The sequence below is a fragment of the Budorcas taxicolor genome, chromosome 1 (assembly GCF_023091745.1).
Source record: "Budorcas taxicolor isolate Tak-1 chromosome 1, Takin1.1, whole genome shotgun sequence".
Classification (NCBI taxonomy): Eukaryota; Metazoa; Chordata; class Mammalia; order Artiodactyla; family Bovidae; genus Budorcas; species Budorcas taxicolor.
This window is the reverse complement of record NC_068910.1, coordinates 208,329,307-208,345,752: the sequence shown is the minus strand read 5'-3', so window position 1 is coordinate 208,345,752 and position 16,446 is coordinate 208,329,307. Positions and strand designations below refer to the sequence as shown.

General features: G+C 58.9%; 1 protein-coding gene across 1 annotated transcript in view; it reads right to left on the bottom strand.

Annotated features, from left to right (window-relative positions):
- Nucleotides 1-3,847: 3,847 nt before the first annotated feature.
- Nucleotides 3,848-16,446, bottom strand: part of PFKL (phosphofructokinase, liver type) — a 29,121-nt gene continuing 16,522 nt past the window's right edge. The window contains exons 9-22 of the mRNA XM_052647775.1: nt 14,313-14,405; nt 12,988-13,113; nt 11,904-11,968; nt 11,259-11,322; nt 9,275-9,421; nt 8,846-8,916; nt 8,326-8,413; nt 7,711-7,863; nt 6,503-6,667; nt 6,001-6,062; nt 5,682-5,793; nt 5,010-5,109; nt 4,817-4,922; nt 3,848-4,440 (exon numbers count right to left, since the gene is read on the bottom strand). Coding sequence (XP_052503735.1) covers nt 4,293-4,440; nt 4,817-4,922; nt 5,010-5,109; nt 5,682-5,793; nt 6,001-6,062; nt 6,503-6,667; nt 7,711-7,863; nt 8,326-8,413; nt 8,846-8,916; nt 9,275-9,421; nt 11,259-11,322; nt 11,904-11,968; nt 12,988-13,113; nt 14,313-14,405 — 1,500 coding nt within the window. The 3' untranslated portion in view covers nt 3,848-4,292. The remainder of the gene's footprint in view (nt 4,441-4,816; nt 4,923-5,009; nt 5,110-5,681; nt 5,794-6,000; nt 6,063-6,502; nt 6,668-7,710; nt 7,864-8,325; nt 8,414-8,845; nt 8,917-9,274; nt 9,422-11,258; nt 11,323-11,903; nt 11,969-12,987; nt 13,114-14,312; nt 14,406-16,446) is intronic.

Here is a 16,446-nt window from a genome sequence, read left to right as displayed (position 1 = left end):
AAAGAAATACAAATCCAGGAGATACTATTAATAAGTAAAATCTGGTGATCACAAAGAGATGAAAAGGAAGGATAGGCAAAGAGGATAAAAGATGCTGGAAAGTCAAAGAGAGGAAAGTGGGTTGCGAGCAGTCAAGGAGCACGGTGGAGTGGAGAAGGTAGAATGGACCATGGGTGATGGTGGTGGCTGGCCGATGGTAGAAGGTGGATGGGGGGATGTAATAGGTCCATGGTGGACGGTGTGTGGTAGAAAGTGGCTGGTGGGGGTGATGGAAAATAGTGGTGTTGGATGGCAGGTGAATGGTGGAAGGTGACAGGAGGCAGGTGGATGGTAAAGTGTGGAAGGTGGAGGGTGATGGTGCAGGGTTGGTGGCAGGTATACAATGAGTGGTCACAGGTGGAAGGTGATTCTGCTGGTTGAAGCTGAAAACTTATGTGGATGTGAGTAGTGGGTATCATGTGATGGACAGTGAAATATGGGTTTTGGAAGGTGGAAGATGGGCAATGGAAGGTTGAGATTGTAGGTGACAAGCGGAAGATGGATGGCTCAGGGTGAGTGGTAGCAGGTGGATAGATGGATGGTGTACAATGAGTTTTGGGTGGTGAGTGGTAGGTGATGTGTGGTGGCTAGTGGGTGGTAAATGTGGGTGGTGAAAGGTGAGTGGACATTGGAGGACAGTGGAAGGTGAAAAATCAACAGTAGAAGGTGGTGAATGGGGATGGTAGGGAAGGGAAGATGGGTGGTGGAAAGTGAAGTAAGGGTGGAAGGGTGGTGGTGGAAGGAGGATAGTAGAGACTGGGATTTGAATAATGGCACATGATGGTGGGAAGTGGACAGTGGGAAATGGATGGTGAGGCTACAGGGTTTTAGGTGGATGACCTATTGTGGATAGAGAATGCTGGGTGGTAAATGAATGGTGGCTGTTGGGTGGTGGATGTGTGTGGTGAAAGGTGGGAAGTAACAGGTGGACTGTCAGAGGTGGACGGAGGCTGGCAGATGGTGTGTGGTGGGTTTTGGAGGGTGGGTGGTGGGTGGTAATTGGGGAAACGAGTTTGGTGGAGTGTGGAATGTTGAAAGTGGAAAGCAAATGGCCAGTGGTGGAGGATGGGATGAAGAAAGTGAATCATGGGTGATGGGTGGGAGGTGGTGAAAGGTGGAATGTTGATGGTGGAAAGCAGATGGTGGTGACTGATGGTTGCTAAAGAATAGTGAGGAGTAAATTGTGGATGGTGGATGCAGAAGAGTGAGAGGTGGTGGGCTTTGGGAATTGACTGGGGGATGGTGGAAAGGGACTGTGGGTATTGGAAGATGAATTGTAGACCGTGGAACGTCGATGTTGGTAACATAAAAATTCTAGTTATAAGAACACTCCCCAGGAACATAATCAGTCTTTGGACTAGATATACCAAAAAAGAAATTTTACAGAATTACTTGTTATAGCAGAAACCTAGAAATGTTACTGAAGGTCCAAACACAAAGGGACAATTCAGTCAATTCAGAGGTAGGTTTAGGATGATATTCTATGAGTAAGGGGGAGCAAGAGGTCTTGGGGAGAGGGCATGGACACAAATGATGACTAGTGAAGCTGTCGTTATGGGAGACATTAAAGGGGCTCCTTGCGTTACTAAGCATACACTCATATGTGTGCGTGCATGAAACATACCTGCCAAGCATGGCTGATGATGGAACCCTCCATGAACTGAGGATTATAATTTAGCCAATTCAGAGAAACGGTACTCACACCAGATGGATGATCCAGATGGATAGATGGTAGATATGGATAGAGAGACAGGCAGTAGATGCAAACACCAATACACATAAATGTATGTGTGTGGACACGTATAGATTTCTATATATTTTTATATAATAGTTAACAATAAAAATTTTAAATACCCTTTATTATCCAAAAACATAAAATACTAAGATAAATTTAAGAAAAGTTGTGTAGGACATATAGAGTAAAAAATATAAATCTAGTAAATGAACAAATACCTAATACATCAACTACAATCAACTGTAATGGCAACCCACTGCAGTATTCTTGCCTGGAGAATCCCGTGGAAGAGGAGCCTGGTGGGACTACAGACGAGAGGGTGGCAGAGAGTCAGACACAACTGAGAGACTGAGCGCAGAGAGACTGAGGTTATGAAATGGAACGAAATTAATGGTTCAGTTCAGTCGCTCAGTCATGTCCGACTCTTTGCGACCCCATAAACTGCAGCATGCCAGGCCTCCCTGTCCATCACCAACTCCCGGAGTCCACCCAAACCCATGTCCATCGAGTCGGTGATGCCATCCAACCATCTCATTCTTTGTCGTCCCCTTCTCCTCCTGCCCCCAATCCCTCCCAGCATCAGGGTCTTTTCCAATGAATCAGTTTTTTCCATCAGGTGGCCAAAGTACTGGAGTTTCAGCTTCAACATCAGTCCTTCCAATGAACACCCAGGACTGATCTCCTTTAGGATGGACTGGCTGGATCTCCCTGCAGTCCAAGGGACTCTCAAGAGTCTTCTCCAACACCACAGTTCAAAAGCATCAATTCTTCAGCGCTCAGCCTTCTTCACAGTCCAACTCTCACATCCATACATGACCACAGGAAAAACCATAGCCTTGACTAGACAGACCTTAGTTGGCAAAGTAATGTCTCTGCTTTTGAATATACTATCTAGGTTGGTCATAACTTCTTCCAAGGAGTAAGCGTCTTTTAATTTCATGGCTGCAATCACCATCTGCAGTGATTTTGGAGCCCAAAAAAATAAAGTCTGACACTGTTTCCACTGTTTCCCCATCTATTTCCCATGAAGTGATGGGACTGGATGCTATGATCTTTGTTTTCTGAATGTTGAGCTTTAAGCCAACTTTTTCACTCTCCTCTTTCACTTTCATCAAGAGGCTTTTTAGCTCCTCTTCACTTTCTGCCATAAGGGTGGTGTCATCTGCATATCTGAGGTTATTGATATTTCTCCCTGCAATCTTGATTCCAGCTTGTGTTTCTTCCAGTCCAGCGTTTCTCATGATGTACTCTGCATAGAAGTTAAATAAGCAGGGTGACAATATACAGCCTTGACGTACTCCTTTTCCTATTTGGAACCAGTCTGTTGTTCCATGTCCAGTTCTAACTGTTGCTTCCTGACCTGCATACAGATTTCTCAAGAGGCAGGTCAGGTGGTCTGGTATTCCCATCTCTTTCAGAATTTCCCAAGGTTAGGGCCTCCCCAAAAAACCTCATCTGACCTCTGTGGGGGCCAAGGGCAAGAGCGCAGGCAGAGCAGCCCTGGATGAAGTGCCCAGGTGACCGCTGTGGAAGCATATGGATAGGCAGCCTGCTCAGAGGTGACAGGGACCCACCAAGCACAGCCGTGTGGTCCACATCCAGCTTGTCCTCCTGTCGGCACCTCGGTGCCGGCATCTGCTGTGGAGCCAGGCACTCCCGCAAGTCAGGGACTTCCAGGGGTCAGCCCACCCATAGTCCCCAGTGGTGACAACTGTCTAGCTGCCTCTCAGCCCCCCAGACCCCCCACCAGTGTCTCCTGGGTGGTCCCTCCCACCACCACCTGTCCCAGGGTCCTTGGCTCTGCTTCTGAGACCCCAGCCCAGGCAGAGTCTGGGGAATGTTCCAGGTCAGACTCAGAAGTCCTCCCAAGACTGGCATGGGGGTCAGGTCACCACATAGACAGGGGTGAGGGGCTGTTGGTTCAGGGAAGGGGTGTGGCCCCAGAGGATGCATGTCCCTGAGACAGCCTCAGCCCAGGGGCCAAAGGAGGACCCCAGACTCATGCGTACAAGTTGGGGGATGACCAACGACCAGCCCGCCCACCCTCCCCAGGTTTCCAGAGATTGACAGCACTCCACAATCAGGTGATTTTATTCCTAGAAAAGGTGACACGCTCTGCTCAGCCCCGGTGGCCAGTGCACACAGAAGCAGGAACAGCAGCAGGGTCACAGTGAGGTCCACAGGGTATGCCCTCCCACCGCCTTGGGCCCAGGGCAGGTGAGGGTGCAGGGCCACCGAGGAGAGAGGCTCCAGGCCACACGGGGTGCTGAGGCAGAGGGGCAGCCGTGTCCAAACACCGATGCCAGCACATGCCCCTGCACTGGAAGGGGGTGCCCAGGGTTCTCTGTCCCGGGAGAGAGCCAAGAGGGTGGCAGGAAGGAAGTTGGGCAGTGAGAAGCCTGGAGCCTGCACGGCCCCGTGGCCCACAGCCCCTGCCCGCGTGCCCGCAGGGTCCAGCAGCTGGGCCCCGAGGAGCTGGGGGAGGCGGGTGCAGGGTGAGCGGGGGATGGACGCGGCTTCAGAAGCCCGTCTCGATGCTGAGGGTGCGGCGGGTGACGTGCTCCAGCTCCCCAGACACGTAGTCGGCCATGCTGATGCGGTAGTGTGCCAGCATCTTCAGCATGAGCCGCAGGTTCAGCCACCACTGCTCCCGGGGCATGCGGTGCCTGGGGCGGGACAGGGTCAGTGTCAGAGGGCAGGGTCAGGGGTGGGACTGGCAGTGCCTGCAGCGGCCCGGGTCAGGGTCAGGGGGCGGAGGCAGGGGAGGGGCGGCTCCCAGGCGTGTCCCCTTGGGACACCTGGCTGCTGTGTTGGGGTCCTGTCCCTCTGGGGCCCACACCCAGGAGGGCTCAGCAGACCAAGTACACCCTCAGGCCTGACCATCACTGACCTCTACCCTCTCACCCTCACCCTCTACCCTGTTGGTGGTGGACAGGGCAACCCTGTGGGGTCAGGGCTGAGTGTGGCCACACCCCTCTCCCAGCACATTCGCCTCAGGCAGGTCTGGGCCCTGCGGTCCACCCTCTCTTTGGAGGGACTCACTCAAAGTCGGTGTCCTTCTTGAGCTCAGTGACAGGGCTGAAGGCCACCACTTTCTTCTGCAGGCCAATCACGCAGGCCGAGTCAGGGGCGTTGGCGAACACCCGCCCTGTGGACATAGGCGGGTGATGACAGCCCCACACCAGGGATGCCAGTGGAGGGCAGGTTGGGCCGGCTGCTGCCTCTCCCCACTTACCGTTGCGATAGACTGCCCGCAGCTTCTCTGACATCCAGAGTATGGCTTTCACCCCAAGCTTGGTACCATAGTTCCGATCAAAGGGGGTGGGAGCTCCACCCTGGAAACACAGCGGGTGAGGCCAGGTTCTGGCCCTGGGGAGTCGTGGGGCCACAGGCAGCCCAGCCCTGGCCTGAGCCCAGCATCCTGGCCTGGCCATGACCTAGGTGAGCCCTCCCGGAGAGTTCTGACACCCCATCCCCTAGGCCTACAGCAACCCAGCCCCTTTCTCCATCCCATATCTGGCCCAAAAGTCACCTCCAGAGGCCGGGTAGTGGGTCGCCAAGTCATCAACTGGGGGGCTTCTGTGGGCCCCTGCATCTAGCAGACAGGTCCCACCACTAGTGGGCAAAGACCCCTGGGGAAGGGGTGCCTTGTGGGTGCACACAGCTCTCACGTCTGGCTGGGAACCCACAGCATGGGTCTCACCAAGACACACAGCCTGGGTCTCCTGCCTGTGCAGTGGGTGATGAGCACTCAGGTCAGGGGTGTGCAGATGAAGCGGCCCCTACAGCCCGGTGCCCCATGAGGAGGGGCACAGAGAAGTGTCCTCGTTCTGCTGCAGCCCCCTGGGACCGTGGGCACAGGTGTCAGGGAGCAGCCTTCCGGAATCCACGTCCCCACCCCCCACACCTGCTGCAGGTGGCCCAGGACGTTGGTCCTGCAGTCAAACACGCCCTTGCCCTCGGAGGAGTAGAGGTTGTACAGGAACTCGGTGGTGTAGTGCTCGTGGCACTTCTCGTTCCTGGAAGAGGAATGTGGGACCTGAGTCTTGCAGGATGCTGAGCCCCTCTGGGCTGGCCCACAGGCTTGAAGGAAAGCTCCACCCCACCACCACTGCCCAAGCCCCCATCCTCTCTCTGCCCAGCTGCCCCTCAGCAGCCCTGACCTGCAGCCCAGGGGTCAGGAAGCCCCCCCGCCCCGGGCCCTGTGGGCTCGCCTGCAGCCTCACCGGAGTACCAGGCCCCGCTGGATTTCCGTCTTCATCTTCTCGGTCATGTGCTCCACGTTGGCCTGCAGAGGGAGGACCAACCACAGTGAGTGAGGTCGGTGCAGCAGCCACCACTGCCCACCCCCTCCAGCAAGGGCTGTCCAGGAAGGAACGTTCCAGAATACCCGACAGGCAGAGCCAACATCACCCAGGTCCGCCTGCGGGGGCAGGCCAGTCCTGCAGGCCCTGAAGGACTAGGAGGGCTGGTGCAGGTGTGGCCCGTGGCTGGACAGTGAGGCCGGGTGGGAAAGCCACAGGGCAGGGAAGGGGGGGTGCATGGAGGTGGGGGCAAGGGGGTGGGGGGGCTGCACAGAGTGCACTGTGGGGGAAGCAGTGCAGGAGATCATGGCCTGGGTCCCCTTGAAGGTGGTGAGTCCCCAGCCTGCTGGGCCGTGGCTCCTTGGCTGGAGTCCCAGCCTCTCCAAGTGGTCTGCAGCAGGAGAAGGGCGGGGGCTCCGCTCACCTTTAAGTCTTGGATGTTGAAGGGATCCTCGAAGACATAGGCAGCATCGGCCCCCACAGCGATGCCAGTCACAGTGGCCAGGTAGCCGCAGTAGCCACCCATGGTCTCCACGATGAACACACGGCGCTTGGTCCCGGAGGCCGACTGCTTGATGCGGTCACAACTCTGGGGGCCAGGGGGCGGTCAGAGACCTCCCTTCAGGCTGCAGGGACCCACGACGCTATAGGGACTCAGGTCTCTGGCCCAAGCTGAGGACCAAGGCTGAGGCAGGGAGGGGCTGGGACAGCGCCTGCCCTGTGTGCCAGGGTGCTGGCAGCCCTCATCATGAACCCTCCTCTTGGCTACACTGAATCGAATTCCCAGTCTGAGCAATTCTGCCCCCAGGATGAGGGGGCGGTCACTAGTGTGTGGTGGGTGGAGGCCAGGGGCACTGCTAGGAGGCTCTCCCTGACCTCGGGCCAGGGACAAACTAGGCCTTAATCTGCCAAAGAGGGAGACATGCCCGCCATGTCAGGTCATAAACAGGGGCCCAGACAACACATGAAGTAAGGGCTTTGCACACACTGACAATAACGTGACACCTGATAACAATCCTAGCTCTGAATGGTTCAAGGAAATTAGAGTATTGGATAAAGAACTGAGGAAAGAGAACCAAACAGCTAAGTCCACTTGTGTTTTCTTCTTCATCTAATTACATGCAGCATTTATTAGAGCAGCACACCCTCTTCCAGCCTCTGATCCCCCAAAGGGAGGTGCTGGACCCTCAGGGGAGTTGGGCTTATGAGCGGTAATAGGGTGGGAAAGGTCTGCAGAGAGAGAGTCAGGGGGACGCCCCTGGGGAGCTCAGTGGGGCAAGCCTGCTGGGACCCTCCCCAACCCCGGAACAAGGCTCCCACCTCCCACGTCCCAGCCAGAGCCCTGGGTACCCCCCCGAGCCACATGTGGCTGCTTCACCAGACAGAACCACGGCTGGGTGTCCACACCAGTACAGCAGCTCAATTAGATCGGCTGCAGCCCTACCCACCATCATCCTCACACCCTGTCACCCCACAGCCACTCCCCCCGAGACCTCGGGGGGCAGCCGGGTCCTGCCCACTCCCCACACAGGCCACCAGCCTCGATGGGGCCCCGTACCTGTCCCACCCGCTCGGCAGCCCCCCTGCGCGCTCCCCACTCCCAGCCAGCCCCCGCCCGCACCCAGCCCGCACCTCCATGGCGGCGTTGACAGCCGTGTCGGAGCCCAGGCTGAAGTCAGTGCCTGGCACGTTGTTGCTGATGGTGGCGGGGATGACACACATGACGATGCACAGCTCCTCGTAGCGCCCACGGGCCTCCACCAGCTGCAGCACCCCCTCGTAGGCCTGTGGGGGTGGGAGGCTCAGGCCCGGCCCTGGAGAGGCTGGCCAAGGCCAGAGAAGGGGCCCCTGGGTCCTGCTCCCCGCCGTGTGTGCGGGGCTGGGCACCTGAGCCCACCTGCCCCCACCCTCAGGGCCGAGACCAGGTGGGCCCCACCCAGGAGCTCTGCAGCCACTGTCCCCAGGGAAACTGGACTCCAAGGAGGGCAGGAAGGGGGCCAGCTGCCTTGACCCCGACCCACTCCACCCATTCTGCAGGTGCTCAGGTTCCTCCAGGAGAGGGTAGGAGTCGATGTCTGTCATGTAGGGGGGCTGACAGAGCACCAGCATCACACGGACATGCCCCCACTACTCAGAGCTCCACTGAGAGCCCTCTGGACTGGCCCCTCACCAGCAGGAGACTGAGGCCCTCAGCCACTTGGTCCTCCTGCCAGGCTGCCCCCGCACGCTCCCCTGCGGCCCCCTCACCTCAAAGCCCCCGATGACCAGCAGGGCGTGGATGTTGTGAAGGCGGATGCTTTCCACAATTTGCTCCATGTAGCCCTTGGGCAGCGTCCTGCAGAAGATAAATCAGATGGATACGCGAGTCTGTACAGAATGCCAGGCTGGAGGGACACAGGTCCACACGGTCTGACCGCTGGAGAAGGCGGGCCTGGGACCTGGCGATGCGATTATTCCCCATTAGAGGTGGAGGCAGAGGTGAGGCATGGGTGGGTGGGGGTGAAGGGACCACCAGCAGGACAGGTGGCCTGGCACCTGCCCTCCCCACACCTGGGCTGTAAGCCTCACTGCCTGCCCGAGGGAGTGCCTCCTGCAGGCTGGGTCACCTGAATAGCCATCCTCTACACCAGAGCCCTCAGGGAAACCCCAGGCAGCAGGGTCTGTGTCCCACTCTGGACAGGCCACCAGCCAGGGAGGATCTAGCCTGTGGCCATGGGGCTGGTTTCCCTGACATCCCCCCCACTGCCCACGGTGGCCAGCTGCTCACCTCTTTGTCCCCAGCATGGAGCCACCACGCCCCAGCCAGCCGGCCACGTCATGCCAGCTCACTTCTTGCACCTGTCGGGGGAGGCACGGCTTCAGGGAGCAGGCCAGGCCACCTGCCCACTTCTCTACAGATGACAGGCCTGTGCTCAGAAGTGCACGTCCTTGGGCAGATAGAGGCCAGGCCAGGGACTGCCCCTCCAGCCGCAGGTCGGAGCAGGGTCTTGGGGACTGGTCTAGGCTGAGGTGGATCCAGCTGTGCCCCCTCCACCCGGGGAGCAGCCCCAGCCTTTCCCTTGTGCCCATGTCGTGAGTCCTTCGGTCCCTGTGTGTTTTTAAGTCAGCCGGGGACGTACCCTAAGCTGATCAAAGGCAAACAGGCCCACCACCACAGGCTGGGTCCCCCCCTAGCCTTGGGCATGGCCGCACCTACCTGATTCTTGGCCAGGCCTTCAAAGCCATCGTGCACGACATATACCGTGTGGCCCTGGGAGATGCCAGAACGCACCGCTGAGCGCACTGCCGCGTTCATGCCGGCTGCTGGGGCCCCCACGTTCAGGATGGCCAGGGAAAAGTTGGTCTTCAGAGAAGAGGGAGAGACACATGTGAGCACAGGGTTGGGGGGACCGCTGACCCAGACGGAAGTCAGCAGACAGCAGCTTCCAGAGAAGGGGCCCCAGTCCTCGGGCCAGCCTGGACACCGTCCAGGGACTGGACTCCCCCGGGCATGACAAACACCTGTCCTCCTGGTGCCATAACAGGAGGGTCTGTGTCCCGCTGATGCCTCCTGATGCTCAGCTCAAGACCACCTGAGCTACCGTGCAAGCCCCGCCTACACCCCGCACAGTCCTGGGCCAAAGGCAGGCGCAGGACTCCAGCCCCTGTCAGCCAAGTGCAGCTCGGATCACAGTCAGCGCCTGCCAGTGGCAGTCACCCCGCACTCAGGGCTCAGCGCCCCAGAATATCCTTGGTGAGCAGCACGGGTACACGGAGAGAAGGGGGCCACCGCAGCCACAACAAAGTGCAAAGAAGCAGGCAACGCCAATTTTGTATTAATGGTGGTGCAGTCGCTAAGTCATGTCTGACTCTCTGCAGCCGCATGGACCGTAGCCTGCCAGGCTTGTCTGTCCATGCGATTTCCCAGGCAAGAATACTGGAGTGGGTTACCATTTCCTTCTCCAGGGGATCTTCCTGACCCAAGAATCGAACCTGAGTCTCCTGCATTGCAGGCGGATTCTTTACCAACTGAGCCACCACGGAAGCCCTTTAATATTAATAATAGTAATACAATGGTTGCTTTAACCTGATAGAACCAATGTGTCATTGCCTCAACTCGGAAACAATGTAAGAAATCGGATCTTTCACACCCATTTCCCCTGCTGCTCCTCAGACCCTACACCTGTGGGGCACGCAGGCACCCCACTAGGGACAGCCACGTTCCCAGCACTCAGCAGCCACGTGTGGCCACTGGCTCTGCTGGGCTGTGTGGCTCTGGTGGGTCCCAGTAACACCAGCCTGATGCCCCAGAGGTGGTCATGACCCAGAGGGTTCTGGAAGGAGATATGGACACCACTCTGCCTTGCCTGGGAATGCTGCCCACCCCAACCAGCTCTTGGGATAAGTTGGGGGGGCGGGGGAGTGGCGCGCAGGACCCCACCATCCAAGATTGTCTTGGTGTGACCCTTTCTTTGTCCCATGATTTCAGAGATGGATCCTCCTGTTGTCCTTATTTGGAAGAGAGACCATTTCCTGAAGTTTTTAGCTGTTTGGGAACATGTCTTAATACTCTTGAGAGTCCCTTGGACAGCAAGATCAAACCAGTCAATTCTAAAGAAAATCAGTCCTGAGCATTCATTGGAAGGGCTGATGCTGAAGCTGAAGCTCTAATACTTTGGCCACCTGATGCAAAGAGCTGACTCACTGGAAAAGACTCTGATGCTGGGAAAGACTGAAGGTGAAAGTGAAGGGGGCGGCAGAGAATGAGATGGTTGGATCGCATCACCAACTCAATGGACATGAATCTGAGCAAACTCCAGGAGACGGTGGAAGACAGGGAAGCCTGGAGTGCTACTGTCCATGGGGTCTCAAAGAGTCAGATGCAACTGAGCAACTGAACAACAACGTTAACACTGGAGCCCTGCTCTCCAAGGTAAACCTGTGGGCCTGACTTAACCTTCAGCCACTTGATAAGTGACAGGCCAGTGTGATCCCCGGGCCCAGACACAGGCTGTTGGGACCTACTGGTCAAGCAGAGGCCGAGCCTGCCCTCTCAGCCCGCAGTTCAGACCCCAGATAGGAGGGAGGGTCCCAGTTCCCTGAGCAGGGGCGGCTCCCTACTCCCTGAGCCGGGTTGGGGGGTAGCTGGCAGGTGGAGGCCGCAGGCACAGCCAGGCATGGGCTCCGCAGCCCACTCTCACCTTCTCCTTGGAGATCTTCTGGTGGGCAAGCAGCTTGTAAATGTTCCAGTTGTTCTCAAAGCTCCTGGAAAGGAAGCGGGTCATGCACGGCGCAGCCACAACCGAGCAGCCTGGCCCAGCATAGCCACAGCCCAGCCCAGCACGCAGCCTCCAAGGGGCCGAACTCAGGCATGGCCCACTTCCCCACTCTTGTCGCCACAGAGCAGAGACCCCTCTAAACACACGCTCCCAATGCCACCTCAGCAAAGCAAGTCCCGCGTTCAGCCGGCATGGTCTCTGCAGCTCCAAGGCCAAGGGACCCGGAGGAAACAGACCTGTGAGTCCAGTTGACCTGGCCCCGGGCCCGCCCCCACGCTTCCAGCTGCGGTCTCCCCTTCCCCGGACCCCTCCCCAGGCCCCTTCCTGACCCTACCTGTGCTGTGTTCCACACACACCCCAGCCTTGCAGGCTGCCTGCCTGCTTCCTGGCCACAGGGACTGTCACGCCCCATCTGCATGATGCACGCCCTAGAAGGGGGGCTCAGAGCGCCACCTCTGCAGGTCCGCGTGTCAGGGGCAGGGGGTGGCCATGGGCAAGCCACTCAGAGTCTGCTGGGGGCCCCACAGAACAGACCACTGCCCAGTGTGGGGCCCGCCAGGCCCTCACCTGCCTCGGAGCTGGATGGCCTCGTCAAACCTCTTCTCATCCATGGCCTTCTGCACCTCCTTGGTCTTAAAGCAAACAAGAAGCACAGGCTGGAGGCAAGGGTCTGGCACACTCAGCTGAGAGGGGCCTGGCCCAGACTTGCCGGGCAGCCGTCATTGCTAGCAATCGGGAGGTCTAAGGGCAAGGGGACCCCACCCAACCTGCTGGGTCTTCCCCTCCCTGGAAGGGGCACCTGGGCCTCGCTCCTCGCCAGCCAGGGTCTAGGAACGAAAGGCGAGGCAGTTCTGGCCCCCAGGTTCACACCACTGATGACCAGCCTGCCCCAAAGTGAGGCCTCATGAGGTCACTGCAGGAGAGTGTTCCAGGAGAAGCTCAGGGGCAGCCCCTCTCTGCCTCCAGCCTGCCTCCCCTGGGTGGGCCCCACCCCGCCCCCAGCTGCAGAAGGGGAGCCAGCACCCACATTTCCACCAGCCTCCCAGCCTCTCTCTGCCCTCACCTCCCGCGCCCCCTCCCGCAGTGGCCCTTTCTCTGACAACACAAGATGTCCCAGTGGTTTGGGCCTCTCACTTCCCCTTCACCCTCTCATCCCCACCCTGCCCAGTGCAAGACCTGTCCCAGGCCACTGGCTCAGGGAGGCTAAGTGACCTTGGCTCCCCCCACGGTCATGCAAACTCCAGCTCACCAGACCCCCACAGGCTCCCCGGCTCCCTGCAGCCCCCACGCCTCTCTTGGGACTTGTCTCACCTGAGGCACCAGCCAACACCTCCCTCCCCCTGGATGACTGCAGGCCTTGGACACCCTGAGGCCTGCTGAGGTGGGCAGCAATGCACCGATGTGGGCACACCAGGAGGTGGTGCTGCATGAATCGCCTGCTCCCTGGCACACACGTGGGGGAGCAGCAGGACCCCGAGAGGGACGGGCTGGGGGCCCTCACAGCAGGCCTGCTGGCTGGGCCCTGAAAGGCCTGGAAGGGCAGGCAGCTCCGGGTTGTGGTGGGGAGCACAGCAGAGCCCAGCAAAGCATGAAGGCCCCGGGCACTCCTCACCCTGGGCACCCTGGGCACCCTGGGCAGGCCAGTGCTCACCATCTGCACACACTCCATGAGGGGCAGCCGCACGGACTGGTTCCCTGAGAGGCTGACCACGCAGGCCGGCGTGTCGGGCGTGGCCTCCAGCAGCGCCATCACTGCCTCCATGCCCATCTTGCTGCTCTGAACGGGGAGAGGGTGGTAAAGCTCAGGCAGGTGCAGCCGGGAGGGAGCCAGCCCCACGCCACACACGTCCCTCGGCAGACCCACAAGGCCTCAGCCCTCAGAGCCCGCCCACCACACACACACACACGCCTGCACGCACATGTGTACTAGAAGCTTCTAGAATAAGTGGCACCATTTATTCTAGAAACGCTGACTCCTATGGTCATCTTTCACCTCCACCGGCGCCGTTTCTCGGGTCTCAGCAGCCCTGCTAGAGGCTGTGGGCCCTGCACTCCAGGTTACAGCGGCAGGGCTGGACCTGGGTTTCTGGGGTTCTTTCCACTATGATGAGGTTTCTCATTTCCAGCTCATTTGTCAAAGCTGTTCTGATGTGGGTGCAAACGGGGGCGTGGTCTGGCGGGCTGGACCAGCTAAAACAGGTAAGGACTGCCCTCCGTGGGGACAAACCACAAACTTGGGTCCCAGCACAGACAGCGGGAACACACAAGTGTGTGGGGAGCAAGGCCTGTGGCTCCACTGGGTGAAACAGCATGTCCCTGCGTGCACCACGCCGGGCCTCCCACACTGGCCGGGTGAGTGTCAGGAATAGCCTCGGAGGAAAGGCCCCGCATCCCTCGGGAGCACTGCAAGCCGGCCCCCCTGCTGTAACCCGCTGTGGGCCTGAGCTCGGGGACCAGCACTAAGCTGCTCCTCCTTTGGCTCCCTCCCAGGCATCCTGTGTCTCCACCAGCATCCACAGAACTGGAGGCCCAGGCACAGCTCCCACCTGCCCTGCAGCCTCCAGCCTCTCCCCAGGGTGACCAGGGCCTCACAGGCAGGTGCTTTACCACCCAGGGGCCTCCCTGACTGAGTCCCTGTCCCCCTGTGGCAGCAGCAGGGTTCCCGCCCTGTAGAGGGTGAGGCAGGACCAGCAACGATCAGGACACTGATGACCCTTGGGGCAGGACCCAGCGCCTGAGCCCTGGGGCTGAGGCACCCAGGCCACTGGCCAGACTCAGAACAACCAGACATCAGACCCACTGCTCCCCCAGCCCTCCTCCCCAAGGTCCCATCAAAGTCATCGCCAGGAGGCTGGGCTGCCAGGCCTCGGTCTCACTATGAACAGTGGCGGCAGTGAAAACACATGCACCCGTGCATGCACACACACCACGCCACCCGTGCGCACACACCCAGCACCAGGGTGATGCCCCACCTACCAGGATGCGGTCGAACGCCGAGGGGGTCCCTCCCCTCTGCACGTGGCCCAGCACAGTCACACGTGTGTCGAAGCCCAGCCTCTGGACCACCAGCTGCTCGTGGGGACAGAGAAGTAGGGGCCCTTGGATTTGCCACACCTTCCTCACTGGACAGGGCTACCTCATGGCCCCCAGTGCTCTTCCCTCCCCCGCCCCCCCACCTGCCTCAGGGATTTCAGGGTGTCAGAACCCCAGCCACCCTACGGAGCTGGCCCCGGGCTCACTCCTACAGCCTGAGTGTGCAGGGGGCTGTTTCCATGTGTGTGTGTGGATGCATGCTCCTGTGTGTGTGGGTGTGTCTCTGTGTCACCGTGGGGGCGTGTGTCTGTGTCACCATGGGGGGGCATGTGTCTCCGTGTCACCATGGCTGTGTGTGCCTCCGTGTCACCTTGGGGGCTTGTCTCCATGTCACCATGGCCGTGTGTGTCTCCGTGTCACCGTGTGGGCGTGTCTCCATGTCACCATGGGGGTGTGTCTCTGTGTCACTGTGTGGGCGTGTCTCCATGTCACCATGGCTGTGTCTCCATGTCACCATGGCTGTGTGTGTCTCTGTGTCACCATGTGGGCGTGTCTCTGTGTCACTGTGCAGGCGTGTGTCTCCGTGTCACCATGGGGGCGTGTGTCTCCATGTCACCATGGCTGTGTCTCCATGTCACCATGGGGGCATGTCTCCGTATCACCATGGCTGTGTGTGTCTCCGTGTCACCATGTGGGCATGCTTCTCCGTGTCACCATGGCTGTGTGTATCTCCGTGTCACCGTGCAGGCGTGTGTCTCCATGTCACCATGGCTGTGTCTCCATGTCACCATGGGGGGGCATGTGTCTCCGTGTCACTGTGCGGGCGGGCGTGTGTCTCCCTGTCACCATGGCTGTGTGTGTCTCCATGTCACCATGCGGGCATGTCTCTATGTCACCATGGCTGTGTCTCCATGTCACCATGGGGGGACATGTGTCTCCGTGTCACTGTGCAGGCGTGTGTCTCCATGTCACCATGGGGGCGTGTGTCTCTGTGTCACTGTGCGAGCGTGTCTCCATGTCACCATGGCTGTGTGTGTCTCCATGTCACCATGCGGGCGTGTCTCTGTGTTGCCATGAGGGTATGTGTCTGTGTCACCACGGCTGTGTGTGTCTCCATGTCACCATGGGGGGCGTATCTGTGTCACCATGGGGGCATGTATCTCAGTGTCACCATGGCTGTGTGTGTCTCCGTGTCACCATGTGGGCATGCTTCTCCATGTCACCATGGCTGTATCTCTGTGTCACCATGGGGGCGTGTGTCTCCGTGTCACCATGGCTGTGTCTCCATGTCACCATGGGGCCATGTCTCCATGTCACCATGGCTGTGTCTCCGTGTCACCGTGTGGGCGTGTCTCCATGTCACCATGGCTGTGTGTCTCCGTGTCACAGTGTGGGCGTGTCTCCGTGTCACAGTGTGGGCGTGTCTCTGTGTCACTGTGCAGGCGTGTGTCTCCGTGTCACCACAGGGGCGTGTGTCTCCATGTCACCATGGCTGTGTCTCCATGTCACCATGACTGTGTGTGTCTCCGTGTCACCGTGCAGGCGTGTGTCTCCATGTCACCATGGGGGCATGTCTCCGTGTCACCATGGCTGTGTCTCCATGTCACCATGGAGGCGTGTCTCCATGTCGCCATGACTGTGTGTGTCTCTGTGTCACCATGTGGGCATGTCTCCGTGTCACCATGACTGTGTGTGTCTCTGTGTCACCGTGCAGGCGTGTCTCTGTGTCACCATGGCTGTGTCTCCATGTCACCATGGCTATGTGTGTCTCCGTGTCACCATGGGGGGCGTGTCTCCGTGTCACCATGACTGTGTGTGTCTCCGTGTCACCGTGCAGGCATGTGTCTCCATGTCACCATGGGGGCGTGTCTCCATGTCACCATGGGGGCGTGTCTCCGTGTTGCCATGACTGTGTGTGTCTCTGTGTCACCGTGCAGGCGTGTGTCTCCGTGTCACCATGGGGGCGTGTCTCCATGTCACCATGGGGGAGTGTCTCCGTGTCGCCATGACTGTGTGTGTCTCCGTGTCACCGTGCAGGCGCGTGTCTCTGTGTCACCACGGCTGTGTGTGTCTCTGT